Source organism: Pan paniscus, chromosome 8 (assembly GCF_029289425.2).
Source record: "Pan paniscus chromosome 8, NHGRI_mPanPan1-v2.0_pri, whole genome shotgun sequence".
NCBI lineage: Eukaryota > Metazoa > Chordata > Mammalia > Primates > Hominidae > Pan > Pan paniscus.
Genome location: NC_073257.2, coordinates 106,572,225 through 106,587,815, shown reverse-complemented (window position 1 = coordinate 106,587,815; position 15,591 = coordinate 106,572,225). Strand labels below are relative to the sequence as shown.

Here is a 15,591-nt window from a genome sequence, read left to right as displayed (position 1 = left end):
AAATAAATAAATATCGAACTCAGGGACAACAGCACTGTACCTCATGCCTCAATGAAGCTTACCCAAGACATACTTTCTCCATATGGCACAGCTTTTTTGTACTTAGAAACACTAGACAGCACTTTGGTACAATAGTTGGGGGCCATTTGAACAGCAAAATCACCATGAAAAAGCACAAAAAAATGCAAAAATTATGGTGCTAAATAAAGACCATGAAAAGGATATATGCTTGACATACATATGGTAGCAGAAAACAAAGCACAGCAACCCATGTTTGAGCTAAGCTTGGAACATATGTATTGGAGGACTAAAATTCTTTGCTGCTCTGAACATAAGCATATCCAAAAATGACCATGACGGTGTCAGGAATCTTGACTCTGGGGTTACAAATAAATGTAAGTGAGTAGGCGAATTCACAAATATAGAATCCTTGAATATGATTGTTCTTTATCTCCTTGCATCAGCCTATTTATGTAAAATGGGGGAAAAAAGTACCTCTACCTAAAAAGAACTGTTGCGAGAGTAAGGGAAAACAGGCTGGGCGTGGTGGCTCATGCCTGTAATCTGAGCACTTTGGGAGGCTGAGGTGGGCAGATCACAAGGTCAGGAGATGGAGACCATCGTGGCTAACACAGTAAAACTCTGTCTCTACTGAAAATACAAAAAATTAGCCAGGCATGGTGGCGGGCGCCTGTAATCCCAGCTACTCGGGAGGCTGAGACAGGAGAATGGCGTGAACCCGGGAGGCAGAGCTTGCAGTGAGCCGAGATTGCGCCACTGCACTCCAGCCTGGGTGACAGAGCGAGTCCCCGTCTCAAAAAAGAAAAAAGAAATAGAGTAAGAGAAGACATGATAGCACACCTGACACACAGTATGTATTCAATAAATTATTTCTCTTTTCACTAGCACAACTTCATTACAGGTTTCAAAGAAGGTGGCCACTTACAAAATGCCTTGAAGTTTAAATTTGCAGATCCTTTCCAATTAAGAAAGTCAAATTTTGCCAACGTCCAAAATAATCCATAGAATAAGAAACTAAAGTGGACCATACTTTGGCTCTTTCTCCATTTCTTAAATAGTGAGGAACAGATTTTACATGTTTCTGCATTGCTTGTAACAAAGTTAGGTTTATCACTAAAGAAACTTAAAATTAAACAGATGATCAAAAAAGTCAGAAGAATACAAAAGTATTTCTTCAATATTTAAATGACATAAAAAATATTCCGGCTGGCTATATTACCTTTTTAACTTTTAAAGACTCCTTTTTTCTCTCCAATTTTTCTTTCTTCTTCTGTTCCTGTAAGACAATTTTTTCTTATGTCACAAGTGGAAAGTGCAACATTAAAAAAAAAAAAAACACATATCAATTCTCAAATAACTTATGTTTACAATGAGAAACTAAGGTCTATCATAATTAAAAACCAGGGAGGAACTTGTACTTCAAGCCTTTATGGACTAATGGGACAGATTTAGCCTCCTGCCTTAAACAACTAAAATCCAGATAAAATTTATTAAACAATGGTTTTCAGACCACATGCAGTAACGGACTGTAAACACTGACAAAAGGGAAACAAGGTTAATCTTCTGACTGCCCAGCTTACTGCCTGATACAATTTTAAAGTACAAATAATGGAGAAAAATCCAAACAGAGCCCAACAGTCTCTTTGTGTTGAGGAGACAGAATCCAAAACTTAAGAGCAGTAGCATTCCCAGGGTCAAGTACCAGAGAGGACAAAGCTGCACAAAGGCAGCTGTTATCTCTCTCTCAGGCTGAGTACTGGTAAGTGCATGGTAACCAAGGCCAGGAGAAGAGTCACCAGAAAGAAGCAGGTGGAACCTCTCATGTTCCAAGGGGTCAGGCATAATAAGGTATACCTCACATTCTCTCAGCCAAAGTAGAAAGTCCTCTTAATATAAAGGGCATCAAGTAGAGTGCTCAGAAAAGGGATCAACTCATTCCTAGACTAAAAGCTATTCTAGACATACTCTTACAAATTTTTTAAAGACACCAATAATTCAAACCATTTCCAAGAGGTGATGAAAGGGGTAGATGCTGTGTAACTCATTAAGTTGAATATTTGTTTTTCCATTTGTTTTACTTTACCATAAAAAAGTAATAAAAGGGTTTCAAACAAAGGAAAAAGGAGATTTGACAAACACAGCAAAATTTAAATTGATAATTTTTAAATGTGGGTGATGGGGACACCGGGACTTACTGTATTCTCTCAATTTGCACAAGTTTTTAAATCTTCATAACAGTCTAGTGGAAAGACAAACAATAAATACAATAAATGATGTATATCAGATGAAAAGTGCAATGGGAAGAACAGAACAAGGTAAAGAGAATCAGGTGTGTCAGCAACTTTCTTAAAATTGTGAGGGCAGGTCTCATCTAGAAACCATTTAAGTCAGGGCTTGAAGATGAAGTTAAGCCATGCAGTTATTTAGAGGAAGAAGGTTCCAGGCATAAAATAGCAAGGGCAAAAGCCCAAGACAGGAAACACATCTGGAGACAGGTCTGAAAGGTAATGGGATTGAGGGAGGCAGTCAAATTGCTTACAGACATATAGACATTATCAGGACTTTCACTTTTCAGAAACAACATAAGCTAGGAGACAGTGAAACATCTTTAAAGTACTCCAAGAAATAAAGTACTAAAGAAAAAAAATTCTTTACCCAGTAAAAACATATTTCAAAAATGAAGGTAAGTGAAGACATTCAGACATATGAAAGCTAAAAGAACCCATCACCAACAGAAAATGCAAATGAACCTATAATAACAGAAAACAGATCAATTGGCTATCTGTGGATAGAACATGGGGTAGGGACGGGCGAGAAGAATTATAAATAAGCAGAAAGAATTCTTTGGAATCAGTGGGTATGTCCACTATCATGATTGTTATGTCTTCACAAGTATATCCATATATCAAAACTTAGGGAATTGTACATTTTAAATATGTGCAGTTTAGTGTATGTCAATTACACCCCAATAACGACATTTCTTAATGGAATCCTTCTCAGGAATAAAAAAAATAACCTACAGAAAAACATGACATGAATGAATCTCAAAAATACACTGAGCAAAAGTAACAAGACAAAGAGTGCATATGTGCAAGAATATTGAGGAAAAAACAAACTCAGTTTCTCCCTACACACTCAACAATCAACACAAAAGACTTCTGTGACCCAATGTGTGGGGGTTTTCCCTATACACCAAACAAGCATTTCTGCAGTGACACCAGCTGGGTGTCCTCTATTGTAATTCAATTCTGACACTATCTACGGGGTGAAAGCACCATACCCCATAGGTTGAGGGTTCAGTCCCCAAGACTTTTAACTACCAGTTCCAGATGCCAATCGCAAGGCCCAAGTCGCCTTACCTGTGCTTCTTACTGAATAGCTATAAATCAGGGTTCCCACAAGCCCCTCTTTGGGTTTGACTCATTTGCTAGAGGAGCTTACAGAACTCAAAGAAACATTAAAGTTTATTGGTTTATTATAAAGAATATGACAGTCCAGGCGCAGTGGCTCACCCCTGTAATCCCAGCACTTTGGGAGGCCAGGGTAAGCAGATCACTTGAGCCCAGGAGTTCCAGACAAGCCTCGGCAACATGGCAAAACTGTCTCTACAAAAAATACAAAAATAAGACAGACATAATGGTGTGCTCCTGTAGTCCCAGCTACTCGGGAGGCCGAGGTGGGAGGGCTGCTTGAACCCAGGAGTCAGAGGTTGCAGTGAGCTGAGATGGTGCACTGCACACCAGCCTGGGCAACAGAGTAAGACTCTTGTCTCCAAAAAAAAGAAAGAAAGAAAGAAAGATTACAACATATTCAGAGGAACACCAGAGAAAGAGATGTATAGAACAAGGTATGGAGAAAGAAGCGCAGAGCTTCCATGCCTTTTCTGGATGCGCCACCCTCTCCAGGAACCTCCATGTGTTCAGCTATCCAGAAGTTCTCCAAACCCTGTCCCCTTTTGGGTTTTTTTTTATTTATTTATTTTTGAGGCAGGGTCTCACTGTCATCCAGGCTGGAGTCCAGTGGTGCAATCTCGGCTCACTGCAACCTCCGCCTCCCGGGTTCAAGCGATCCTCCTGCCTCAGTCTTCTGAGTAGCTGGGCTTACAGGCACACACCACCATGACCGGCTAATTTTTATATTTTTGGTAGAGACGGGTTTTCACTATGTTACTCAGGCTGGTGTCGAACTCCTGGGCTCAAGTGATCTGTCCGCCTTGGCCTCCCAAAGTGCTGGGATTACAGGCATGAGCCACTGCGCCCAGCCTGTTTTATTTTTGAGACAGGGTCTTGCTCTGTCACCCAGGCTAGAATGCAGTGGTGCCATCACATTTCACTGCAGCCTCAATCTCCTTGGCTCAAGCCAACCTCCTGCCTCAGCCTCCCAAGTAGCTGGGACTAGAGGCACATGCCACCTTACCTAGCTAATTTTTCTATTAGAGATAGGGTTCTGCCATGTTACCCAGCCTGGTCTCAAACTTCTGGGCTCAAGCAATCCACCCACCTAGGCTCCCCAAAGTGCTGGGATTACAGATGTGAGCCACACCCAGCCCTTTTGGGTTTTTAATGAAGACCTCATAACATAGACGTGATTGATTCAATCATGACCACTGGTGAACAAGTTAACTTTCAGTCTCTCTTCTTTTCCTCAAAGTTGAGGGTAAGGCTAAATCCCAACCCTCTAATCCAGGTTTTGTCTTTCTTAGGCTCCCATCCTGAAGCTACCTAAGGGCAGCTAGCCATTGATCATTAGCATTAAAAAAAAAAAAAAAAAAAAAAAAAACACTATTACTTTGAAGATTCCAAGGATTTCAAGAGTTGTATACCAGGAAATGGTGATGAAGACCAACTATTTACTCACTAGCACAATACCATGATTTCATTTATACAATTTTCTAGGAAAAAACAATACTGGTCTATAGTGACAGAAAGCAAATCAGTAGTTGCTGGACACCAGCCATGGGGATTACTGTCAGCACAAGACAATTTTTTGGAGTTCATGGAAGTGCACTGTATCTTGATTGTGCTGGTGGTTACACAGATCTATATATTTACTAGTCAAACTCAGCAAACTGTACACTTAAAATCTGTCCATTTTACCATATATAATATACACTTCAATAAAGCTATTTTTAAATTTTTTTAAGCTTTCACTTGTAGTCAGTTACATATACATACCTCTAATTGTTGCTGTTCCATTTTCGTCAATAAAAATTTGGAGTAGATATTGCTTTTTTCAAGCAAATGTTGAAGTCTACGGTACCGAATTTCTGTCGACTCTCTATCCCAAGACATGCGAGCCTATCCAAAGAGAAAATTTCCATAATTATGAACACTTTCTGACATACCTTAATTTTTTTGGCATAAAGTTTAATAAAAATGGCTAAAATAACATTTTTTAAACCAAACACTTTCAAACCAAAAACTGGAACAAATAACTGTTAAAAAAAATAGTTTTTGGGTTTAACAGGCAATCTGATAGATGCAATTCGTATATCAAAATATTATAATTTCAAATATTGAACACATGGTTTCTGGCACTACTGAGTTGGAAGGTCCATTTAAAAAACAATTGAAGGCCGGGTGCGGTGGCTCACACCTGTAATCCCAGCACTTTGGGAGGCCAAAGCAGGCGGATCACCTGAGGTCGGGGGTTCGAGACCAGCCAGACCAACATGGAGAAACCCCATCTCTACTAAAAATACAAAATTAGCCAGGCGTGGTGGTGCATGCCTGTAATCCCAGCTACTTGGGAGGCCGAGGCAGGAGAATCGCTTAAACCCGGGGGAGGCAGAGGCTGCAGTGAGCCGAGATCATGCCATTGCACTCCAAACAAGAGCAAAACTCCGTATCAAAAAAAAAAAAAAAAAAAAAATTGGGGCCGGGCACGGTGGCTTACGCCTGTAATCCCAGCACTTTGGGAGGCCGAGAAGGGTGGATCACCTGAGGTCAGGAGTTTGAGACCATCCTGGCCAAAATGGTGAAACCCCATCTCTACTAAAAATATAAAAATTAGCAGGACGTGGTGGCGCATGCCTGTAGTCCCAGCTACTCAGGAGGCTGAGGCAGGAGAATTGCTTAAACCCGGGAAGCGGAGGTTGCAGTGAGCTGAGATGGCACCACTGCACTCCAGCCTGGGTGACAGAGTGAGACTCCGTCCGGAAAAAAAAAAAAAAAGGTATGTGTAATTTGCTACAACATTGATGTTGTGGTTCCATGTTATTATATTACCTTGTTATGTACAGATAAGGAAAATTTTTGATTAATTTTGCACTTGACCCTCATAAAAAGTGATTGCCTAGGTGACACTAGAAAATTCTAAGACAAGTTTTCAGAGTCTCTCCCTATTTGAGATTAATAAACAAGTTGATTTGGATAGAACATTTTAGAAAAATACTACCAACACAATTCATCCTAACAATCAAAACAGACATCTAGCCAAGATTAACACCCCCACCCCGTTTTTTAAGGCATGGTCTCATGCTGTAATTGGTGCAATTGTGGCTTACTGCAGCCTCCAAATCCCGGGCTCAAACCACCCTCCCACCTCAGCCTCCCAAGTAGCTGGGACTCTAGGCAGATGCCACCATGCCCTGTTAATTTTTTGTATTTTTTTTTTTTTTTGTAAAGACAGGGTTTCACCATATTGCTAAGGCAGGTCTCCAACTCCTAAACTCAAGAGATTTGTCTGCCTTGTCCTCCCAAAGTACTGGGATTACAGGCATGTGCCACCATGCCCAACCAAGATTACCAATTCTGTAACATGAATCCAGCCTAGTAAATCAACAAACATGTACTGCAACAATTATATAAATTATGTAACTGGTAGAAGACAGAAAGTCTGATTTATACTACAGATGAGACATTAGTGTAATATGTGAAAACAACAAGTATTAAAGACATATACATAGCAGTAAACTGTACAGTACTATCTAAATCCTGAAAAATTGTAAGAATTACTAAAACTGGAGAAGTCAGATTTCAGGAAATAGATGACATCTGAGGGGTCTGAAGGATGGATAAATGAGAGCAGAAAAACTCAAGTTTTGTCAATTACTGTAGAATTTCCTGCATTAAGCAACACTGGCCTCAGCAACAGCACTAAAAATCACACTTAAGTTAACTTTAGAATTAAAAAGACTTTTATAGATTAGATAGTAGATATGTTTCATTTTATACAGTCTAGACAAACTCTTGACTTACAAGGTCTAGTGGCAGATTTTTCAGTATTTTGTTTTCTCAACTAAACCAATTCCTCTACTTTTCAACAAGGATTAGTAAAAACACAAAGTCAACCAATAAAATCTAACTGCCCCTTTCCCCAGTAATTGGTGGTTTCAACTTAAGAGGAAAGTAATTGAGCATTGTTTACAGCGTGTTTGAAATGGGGGATATGAGGCTGGGCGCGGTGGCTCACGCCTGTAATCCCAGCACTTTGGGAGGCTGAGGCGGGCGGATCCCGAGGTCAGGAGATTGAGACTGTCCTGGCTAACACGGTGAAACCCTGTCTCTACTAAAAATACAAAAAATTAGCCGCGTGTGGTTGCAGGCGCCTGTAGTCCCAGCTACTTGGGAGGCTGAGGCAGGAGAATGGCGTGAACCCGGAAGGCAGAGCTTGCAGTGAGCCGAGATCGCGCCACTGCACTTCAGCCTGGGCAACAGAGCGAGACTCCATCTCAAAAAAAAAAAAGAAAAGAAATGGGGGTATGAATTCATTTTTATACTCTAAATAATGCCCTAGCACTTGGGTAGTTTTGCTGCTCCAGCTTATCAATATCTCTAAGATATCATTTTATATTGCCTTACATTTTCCTAGCTATTACATCATCACTATAGCTTTCTTTCAAAATATATTTCTTTTTCTTTTTTGAGATGGAGTCTCACTCTGTTGCCCAGGCTGGAGTGCAGTGGCACAATCCTGGCTCACCTCTGCCTCCGCCTCCCGGGTTCAAGCAATTATCTGCCTCAGCCTCCCCAGTATAGCTGGGACTAGAGGCACCTGCCACCACGCCCCGCTAATTTTTGTATTTTTAGTAGAGACGGGCTTTCACCATCTTGGCCAGGCTGCTCTTGAACTGACCTCGTGGTCCACCTGCCTCGGCCTCCCAAAGTGCTGGGATTATAGGTGTGAGCCACCATACCCGGCATCAAAATATATTTCTATTATAAAATCAGTGACTACAGTAAGATTCTAAGAATGGACCTAACAAAAGTAATGCATACTCATTACAGAAAAACTAAATGTCAAAAAATATATAAATCACCCATAATCCCACCTACACAGATAATTCTTAATATCTTGAACTCAATTTTCAGTTCTTTTAGGACAGCATTTCTTTTACTATTACCAATATACTACTGTGGTTACAATACGCAACTACTGAGGTGAATATGAAAACAGGGAGATGAAAATTACTTACACAATATATGGATTCTTAAATTTTTAACTTTTAAAATTTAAGTTCAGTTAAAATAACGTGGGTTTAACTTAGATATAGTTGATACCTTAAATCCTGTACAGAATTAGCACTTTTCTTTTTTCTGAGACAGGGTCTCGCTCTATCACCCAGGCGGAGTGCAGTGGTGAGATCTCGGCTCAATGCAACCTGCGCCTCCCAGGCTCAAGCGATAATCCTCCTGCCTCACCCTCTTGAGTAGCTAGGACTATAGGCGCATGCCACCATGCCGGCTAGTTTTTTAATTTTTTGTAGAGATGGGGTTTCACCCTGTTACCCAGGCTGGTCTTAACCCCTGGGCTCAAGCGATCTGCCCCGCCTCAGCCTCCCAAAGTGCTGGGATTACAGGCATGAGCCACCGCGCCTGGCCAGCACATATTTTTAAAACAAATACAGCCAGGCATGGTGGCTCACGCCTGTAATCCCGGCACTTTGGGAGGTCGAGGAAGGCAGATCACGATGTCAGGAGTTTGAGACCAGGCCGGCCAATATGTTGAAACGCCGTCTTTACTAAAAATACAAAAAAAATTAGCTGGGCATGGTGGCACGCGCCTGTAGTCCTAGCTACTTGGGAGGCTGAGGCAGAAGAATCGCTTAAACCCGGCAGGTGAAGGTCGCAGTGAGCCAAGATCATGCCACTGCACTCCAGCCTGGGTGACAGAGGGAGACTCCGTCTCAAAACAAACAAGCAAAAAAAACCTAAATACTTGCCTGGTGCTCCTGGAAAATTTTTTCTTAAAAAAAAAAATCAGCTGGGCATGGTGACTAATGCCTGTAATCCCAGCACTTTAGGAGGTCAAGACGGGCGGATCACCTGAGGTTGGGAGTTCGAGACCAGCCTGACCAACATGGAGAAACCCCATCTCTACTAAAAATACAAAATTAGCCAGGCTTGGCGGCACATGCCTGTAATCCCAACTACTCAGGAGGCTGAGGCAGGAGAATTGCTTGAACCCCGGAGGCAGAGGTTGCAGTGAGCCGAGACTGCGCCATTGCACTCTAGCCTGGGCAACAAGAGTGAAACTCTGTCTCAAAAAAATAAAAATAAAAATAAAAATCACTAAAGCTTTAAGATGCCATCATGGAAAAAGTAATATACAATTAATATTAAAATAATACCATGTAAGTGGTTAATCCTTAAACCTGGTCTTCTGTATTTCAAATCTTCCTATCACTGTTTTTTCTTTATTTATCAATTTCATGATTATATTCCGGTAAATTGCAACTCCATCTATTAAAAGCACTGAGTGCCTGGCAGGAAACAACTCTGGGTAACTACAGTACAGAGTATGCCAATGGACACCGAGGGCAGAAATTCCTCATTATCTACCCCATTATCTCTCCCAACACCAATCCCAGATTTTTTATTGGGGGGTGGGAGGAGTTGTATTTTAGCCTACGCATATCATGATCCTTTTACCTCTCCAAGAAATCTCCTGACTCCAACTATTCCCCCTCCTCCACTTCACAGGCACTATCAGTACTCAAATCTCCTAGACTAACAATGACTTCTTTTAAAGGGAAATACATGTGAAAAGTCAAAGAAAATAACTGTAACCAATGAATGTCAAAGTCATTTTCTAGGTTCCTCACAAACCTTAGGATTTCCTAAAGCCAAATGCTTCTCATTAACGAACTTAAGCTAGCTCTTCCTCTGTTAAGTACTTCTAAATACATGCCCATACAGACTGTATTCTCCCAAAAGAAAAGGAATCTCTACCTGTGCATAGTTAATTGTTTGGCCTCCAAAGACATGTTTATTAATCTCAAGTAGGTAGAGACTCTGAAAACTTTTCTTAGAATTTTCTAGTGTCATCTAGGCAATCACTTTGTATGAGGGTCAAGTGCAAAAAATAATCAAAAACTTTCCTTATCTGTACATAACAAGACAATGTAATATGAAACCACAACACTAATGTTTTAGCAAATTACACACTTATATTAAAATTGAAAACGGCTACATACTTTTTTTTTGAGACGGAATCTTGCTCTGTCACCCAGGCTGGAGTGCAGTGATGCCATCTCGGCTCACTGCAACCTCTGCCTCCTGGGTTCAAGCAATTCTCCTGCCTCAGCCTCCTGAGTAGTTGGGACTGCAGGTATGCGCCACCACATCTGGCTAATTTTTATATTTTTAGTAGAGACGGGGTTTCACCATGTTGGCCAAGCTGGTCTCGAACTCCTGACCTCAGGTGATCCACCCGCCTCGGCCTCCCAAAGTGCTGGGATTACAAGCGTGAGCCACCATGCCAGGCCATGAAAACAGCCATATACTTTTTTAATGGAAGGATTAAAAATTACTCTTTAGGTTCTATGATGCATAATTATTAAATTTAGGACTAACTGCAAAATGTTTGTTCATAAGCTTAAAAATGTCATTAAAAGTAGCAGGTCATTTGACCTCAGCAAATATATAAAATACTACATATTTGACTTATCTTTTTTAAATGTAAAGTGTTTCTTCCTTGAATGAATAATACCTTCTGAAAATGTACTGTTGTCATATCTCAGGCATATCTTTCTTTAAATGCTATTTCCCTACCCAACACTCATAATGGGTATATGAAGAAACAAGATAAAGAACTCAAGACAAAATTATCACATCCCTCTTAGACTTCTTCAGTTGATTCCATTCTGGGCACTTGCCCCAGAATTTATACTTTATAATTCATCTGGTTATATAGCTAATAAGTATATTTAGTATATGTATATAATCTTGTATATTATAAAATACCATTTTATCATCGTTAGCTATTCAATAAGCATTTACTGATTGCCTACTATGTGCCAGGTGCAAAGCCTACAAAAACAAAACAGCAAGTGATGCACCCTCAAGAAACAAAGTGAGAAAGAATCAAAAAGTAGTATGAAGTATTTATCATTACTTATTTGGTCATGGTAAATTCTGTGTAATAAAGTACTATGAAAATTCAAAGAATGAGAAAAGGTGGTTCAGGTCAGACCTCTCAATTCTATTAATTCACATCTACCCTGAAGCAAAAAGTATTGATGTTACTTAAAGAAAATTTGTTAATATATTACCTTAACTGGTTATAGTCAACCAGAGATCATCAGTAATAACGGAAGGAGTATTACTGGAGTGAACTATAGCGTGGTAGTTAAAAAATGTGCATTCTAGAACCACATGGCCTACACTGGAATGTTAGCTCTGCCATTTACCAACTGTGGCACCCAAACAACCTCTATGTGCCTCAGTTTCCTCATCTGTAAAATAAGATGACTAATAAAACCTATTTGGTTGTGTTGTTCAATAATAGCAATTGTTTATACTAGTAATTAAACTAGTAAGTTTAATAGCAGTAATAGTAATAATGAACATCTACTTTACAGAATAGTTGAGGATTCAATGAGTAAATACATATAAAGCATTCAAAACAATGCATGACTCCTAATAAATGTTCATGAAGTATTAACAATGCTGACAAAAAAATTATTGTTGACATAACAGGGAACCAACGGCCTCATTACTCGTTTTTGGAATGCATTATTTTCCAACTTAAGTAGTTTTATAATCATGAGAGTTAATTCACTATTATTAAGGACAGAAATTCTGCAGGCAGCCTGAGTTGAAATTTGACTTCAACACTTACTATGTGCCCTTCTCCCTCAGTTTCTTCATTTGTAAATGAAGATAACAAAAAATAACCTATATCATAATATCGGTAGAGTTTAATAAATTAATAAAGCACAAGAAAACCACGTACTAGGCAGTACTTAAGAGTCAACGATCATTCTTTTTCTTGCATATGAATCAAGCAGCAGGGTGGGGCTTTAGAATAAACAAGAATTTTTCAGGTTAAAAACTGTTTTTAGTAACTTACAAAATGCTCTCTACAAGAAAACTACAGCAACTTGTCATTGAAAAAGTACAGCACATTTTTAGCTAAAGAATCTTATGTAGCAACACACAGGCCATGAAACCAAAAGGAAAACAAACAGCAAGTTGATCACTTAGGTGGAAAACAGCACTACAGTATAAGGAAATCATTAGACTTGGATTCCAGCCCAGCCTTTGATTGATGCTAACTTCTCCTGCCCTCAGTCTAGTACATTACTTCTGCAGGTTTTAGCGATTCCTGTTTGCCATCAGACATACATTTAAGGTAATTTTTAAAGGAAATAAGGATGACAAACGAAAAAATTCACTATCGACTTTGAAAGACTTTTCATGGCTAAACAAGCAATCTGAAATGCTCATTTAAAAGTGATGGGAATACCAAGACTACATCTCATGGAAACACACCATTCAAAGCACGTGCGAAAGGATTCTCAAAGGCAATATCTGTAAACATACAAAAAAGACAAGTAATAAAGCTGTTTTCTTTCAGGTTTATTAAAAAGCCCACTAAATAGGAAAGCAAAGAACACAAACCACACGTCCGGGTTAAAGCCGAGGTTACCACAGGCTTTCACGACGACGAACCTGATGGCCTAAATTACCTTTTCCAGCATCTTCCGCTCTCTCTCTAGTCCAGCAGCTTCAAGCTGTTCTTCCTCTTCTAGCATGGCCGGGGTAATCACAGCAGTGTCCAGTTGTTCAACCATTGCCGGAGCCTCCGAGCCTGACGGGGGAGAAAGCTTTCAAATTGCAGTTTTAAAAAAATTACCAACTACTCAACTCCAACAAGAAACAGCCTTTCTCCCACCCGAGATGCACTGGAGCAAAAGCTGAAGACCGAGGGGACGCCAGCATCACCTCTCAGAAGACACCGTAAGTCTTCACAATGTCTACAAGTCGCCTGGACCACAGTTTACAACTCGGGATGCTCGGGAAAATGCAGTTGCCTATGTGAAATCTCCACCGGCATGCTAATACGTGCGATTCCGGGGTGTCCTCCACTCACCGTTGCAGTTTCCCAACCCTCTTTTCCTCCTCAGTCCCTGCCCGGGGTCGGCTCCCTCCCCGAAACTCCGCCGCAGCCTCCATGCTTGCCCACCTCAGCCCCGCAGGCTGCCACCCGCGCCCGAAAGGTTTTCCTCACTCACCGCCGCTGCCCGCGGGCCGTTCCGCTGGCATGCCTGGACACTCACCCGGGAACCGGGTCCCCTCCACTCAGAGCCTGCAATGCCGCGAGCTAACTCCTCACAGCCGCCGCCGGCCCAGCCTTCTAGCCAAATCCCCCGCCAGGGAAAAAAGCGCGCTTCTCTTTCGCGGGAAAATCCTGTCATCTCGCGATACCTTACATTCCCCGCCCGCCCTCCCGGCCCGCTGCGCGAGATTTGGCGCAGCTTGCGGTTTTCGTCAGGACCGACCTGTGGCAACCGTAAACCTTTACCTGGACTTCTCTCAGGAGGAAACTGGGTCCCGCTGCCGAACTCAGCCTGTAACTATCCTGTGAGATTGGGCGAGGTGGCCGACCGTGGAGGACCCAGTTTCCTCACATATCTGGTTCCGAACTACGCAATTAAAGTTTGATAGTGCTGTTAATACTTTGCAAGGCGCCTTCCAACGCTGGCTGCTGTGATTGAGCACCCCCTAGCCCATGATCCTGTAGGTAGAGACGTCTGCGTATCTGCACGAGGATGTCAGAAACAGAAACATTTTTATAGGGCCAGCCTCGCCGCACCCGCAGCGCGCGGCTCACATCTTAAGTGAAAAATCCCCCAAAATGACAAAGAGGAGGGCTTTTTTGTGGGTGGGACGGGAGAGAGAAGGAACAGGAAATTAAGATTATGACTGGGTTAAAGAAAGCTGTTTAGGATAAGGGCAAGCTGAAAGAAGTGATGGACCAAGCGGAGTGGCCAGCAGAAGGAAGATTCAGGAAACCAAACAGGATTCATTCATTCGAGTGGGCAGTGAAGGAAGGAGCGGAGCTTTTCTTGTCCCTGGTTTTCACTTCAGCTTTCAATTCCTCCTTTTCTTGTTTGCATTCCTTTTCAACTATTTCCTTTGTCTCCCTCTCCAGGGCTCCCTTTCCCACCTCCAATTTCTTAAGATGTATGGCATTAAATATACCTGCCATGTAACCACCCGTTTCCTTCATTTTGACTCCCACAACTTGTATGATTGTGTCTATACAAAATTTAAGAGTTTACAAGCCGGGTGCGGTGACTCAGGCCTGTAATCCCAGCACTTTCGGAGCCCAAGGCGGGTGGATCACGAGGTCAGGAGTTCAAGACCAGCCTGGCCAAGATGGTGAAACCCTGTCTCTACTAAAAATACAAAACAGCCGGGCACGGTGGCAGGCGCCTGTAGTCCCAGCTACTCGAGAGGCTGAGGCAGGAGAATCGCTTGAACCTGGGCGGCAGAGGTTGCAGTGAGCAGAGATCGCGCCATTGCACTCCAGCCTGGGCAACAGGGAGAGACTCCGTCTCATAAAAAATAGAAACGAAACCTAGTCTCTATATTTTATTTTATTAAGATAGGGTCTCACTCTGTCGTCCAGGCAGGAGTGCAGTGGCACGATCTCTGCTCACTGCAATCTCCACCTCCTGGGCTCAGTTGATCCTCCCACCTCAGCCTAGCAAGTAGCTGAGACTACAGGTGCGTGCCACCACGCCCGGACATTTTAGTGTTGGACATTAGCCCATTCCAGGCTAATTTTTGTTGGTTTGGGGTTTTTGTGTGTTTTTGTTTTTTGGTAGAGACAGTTTTTCGCCATGTTATCTAGACTGGTCTCGAACTCCTAGGTTCAAGGGATCCTCCCAACTCGGCCTCCGGAAGTGCTGAGAGTGCAGGCGTGACACATTGTGCCTGGCCCCTACAAACATTTCCAAAATTAGCCGGCTGTGGTGGCACATGCCTGTGGTCCTAGTACTTGGGAGGCTGAGGTGGGAGAATCACTTGATCCCAGGTGGTCAAGGCTGCAGTGAGCCGAGATTGTAACACTGCACTCCAGCCTGGGTGATAAAGCTACACTTTGTCTCAAAAAAAAAAAAAAAAAAAAACCATGGGAATAAAGGGAAATCTTGAGTTGCTTCAAGGGAAATTCCAGGAACCTAGCTAGCCCTGACAAGTAAATAAGCAACTTGATAAGGAAGAAGGTAATGGTAGCCTAAAACAATAGCCCAGGAAGTTAGATTCAGGAGATGTTTGGTTCCTTTATAAAAACTAGAGATAATATCTTAACACATGTCTCTGAGTTGTTTTTTAGAAA

At 41.8% G+C, this 15,591-nt stretch overlaps 1 protein-coding gene across 4 annotated transcripts in view; it reads right to left on the bottom strand.

Annotated features, from left to right (window-relative positions):
• Nucleotides 1–14,104, bottom strand: part of HELLS (helicase, lymphoid specific) — a 68,410-nt gene extending 54,306 nt beyond the window's left edge. For 2 of the 4 annotated variants that reach the window (XR_008620008.1, XM_055093165.1), the window contains exons 1-4: nt 13,481–13,643; nt 12,935–13,056; nt 5,196–5,318; nt 1,241–1,297 (exon numbers count right to left, since the gene is read on the bottom strand). Coding sequence is in view for 3 of the 4 variants with exons in the window: in XM_055093165.1 (XP_054949140.1) it covers nt 1,241–1,297; nt 5,196–5,318; nt 12,935–13,056; nt 13,481–13,511 (333 nt within the window). In the remaining variant the exon portion in view is untranslated. Of the gene's footprint in view, nt 1–1,240; nt 1,298–5,195; nt 5,319–12,934; nt 13,057–13,480 lie in introns of all 4 variants that reach the window. The other 2 variants (XM_003825380.6, XM_034931132.2) reach the window with 2 other exon arrangements.
• Nucleotides 14,105–15,591: the final 1,487 nt, after the last annotated feature.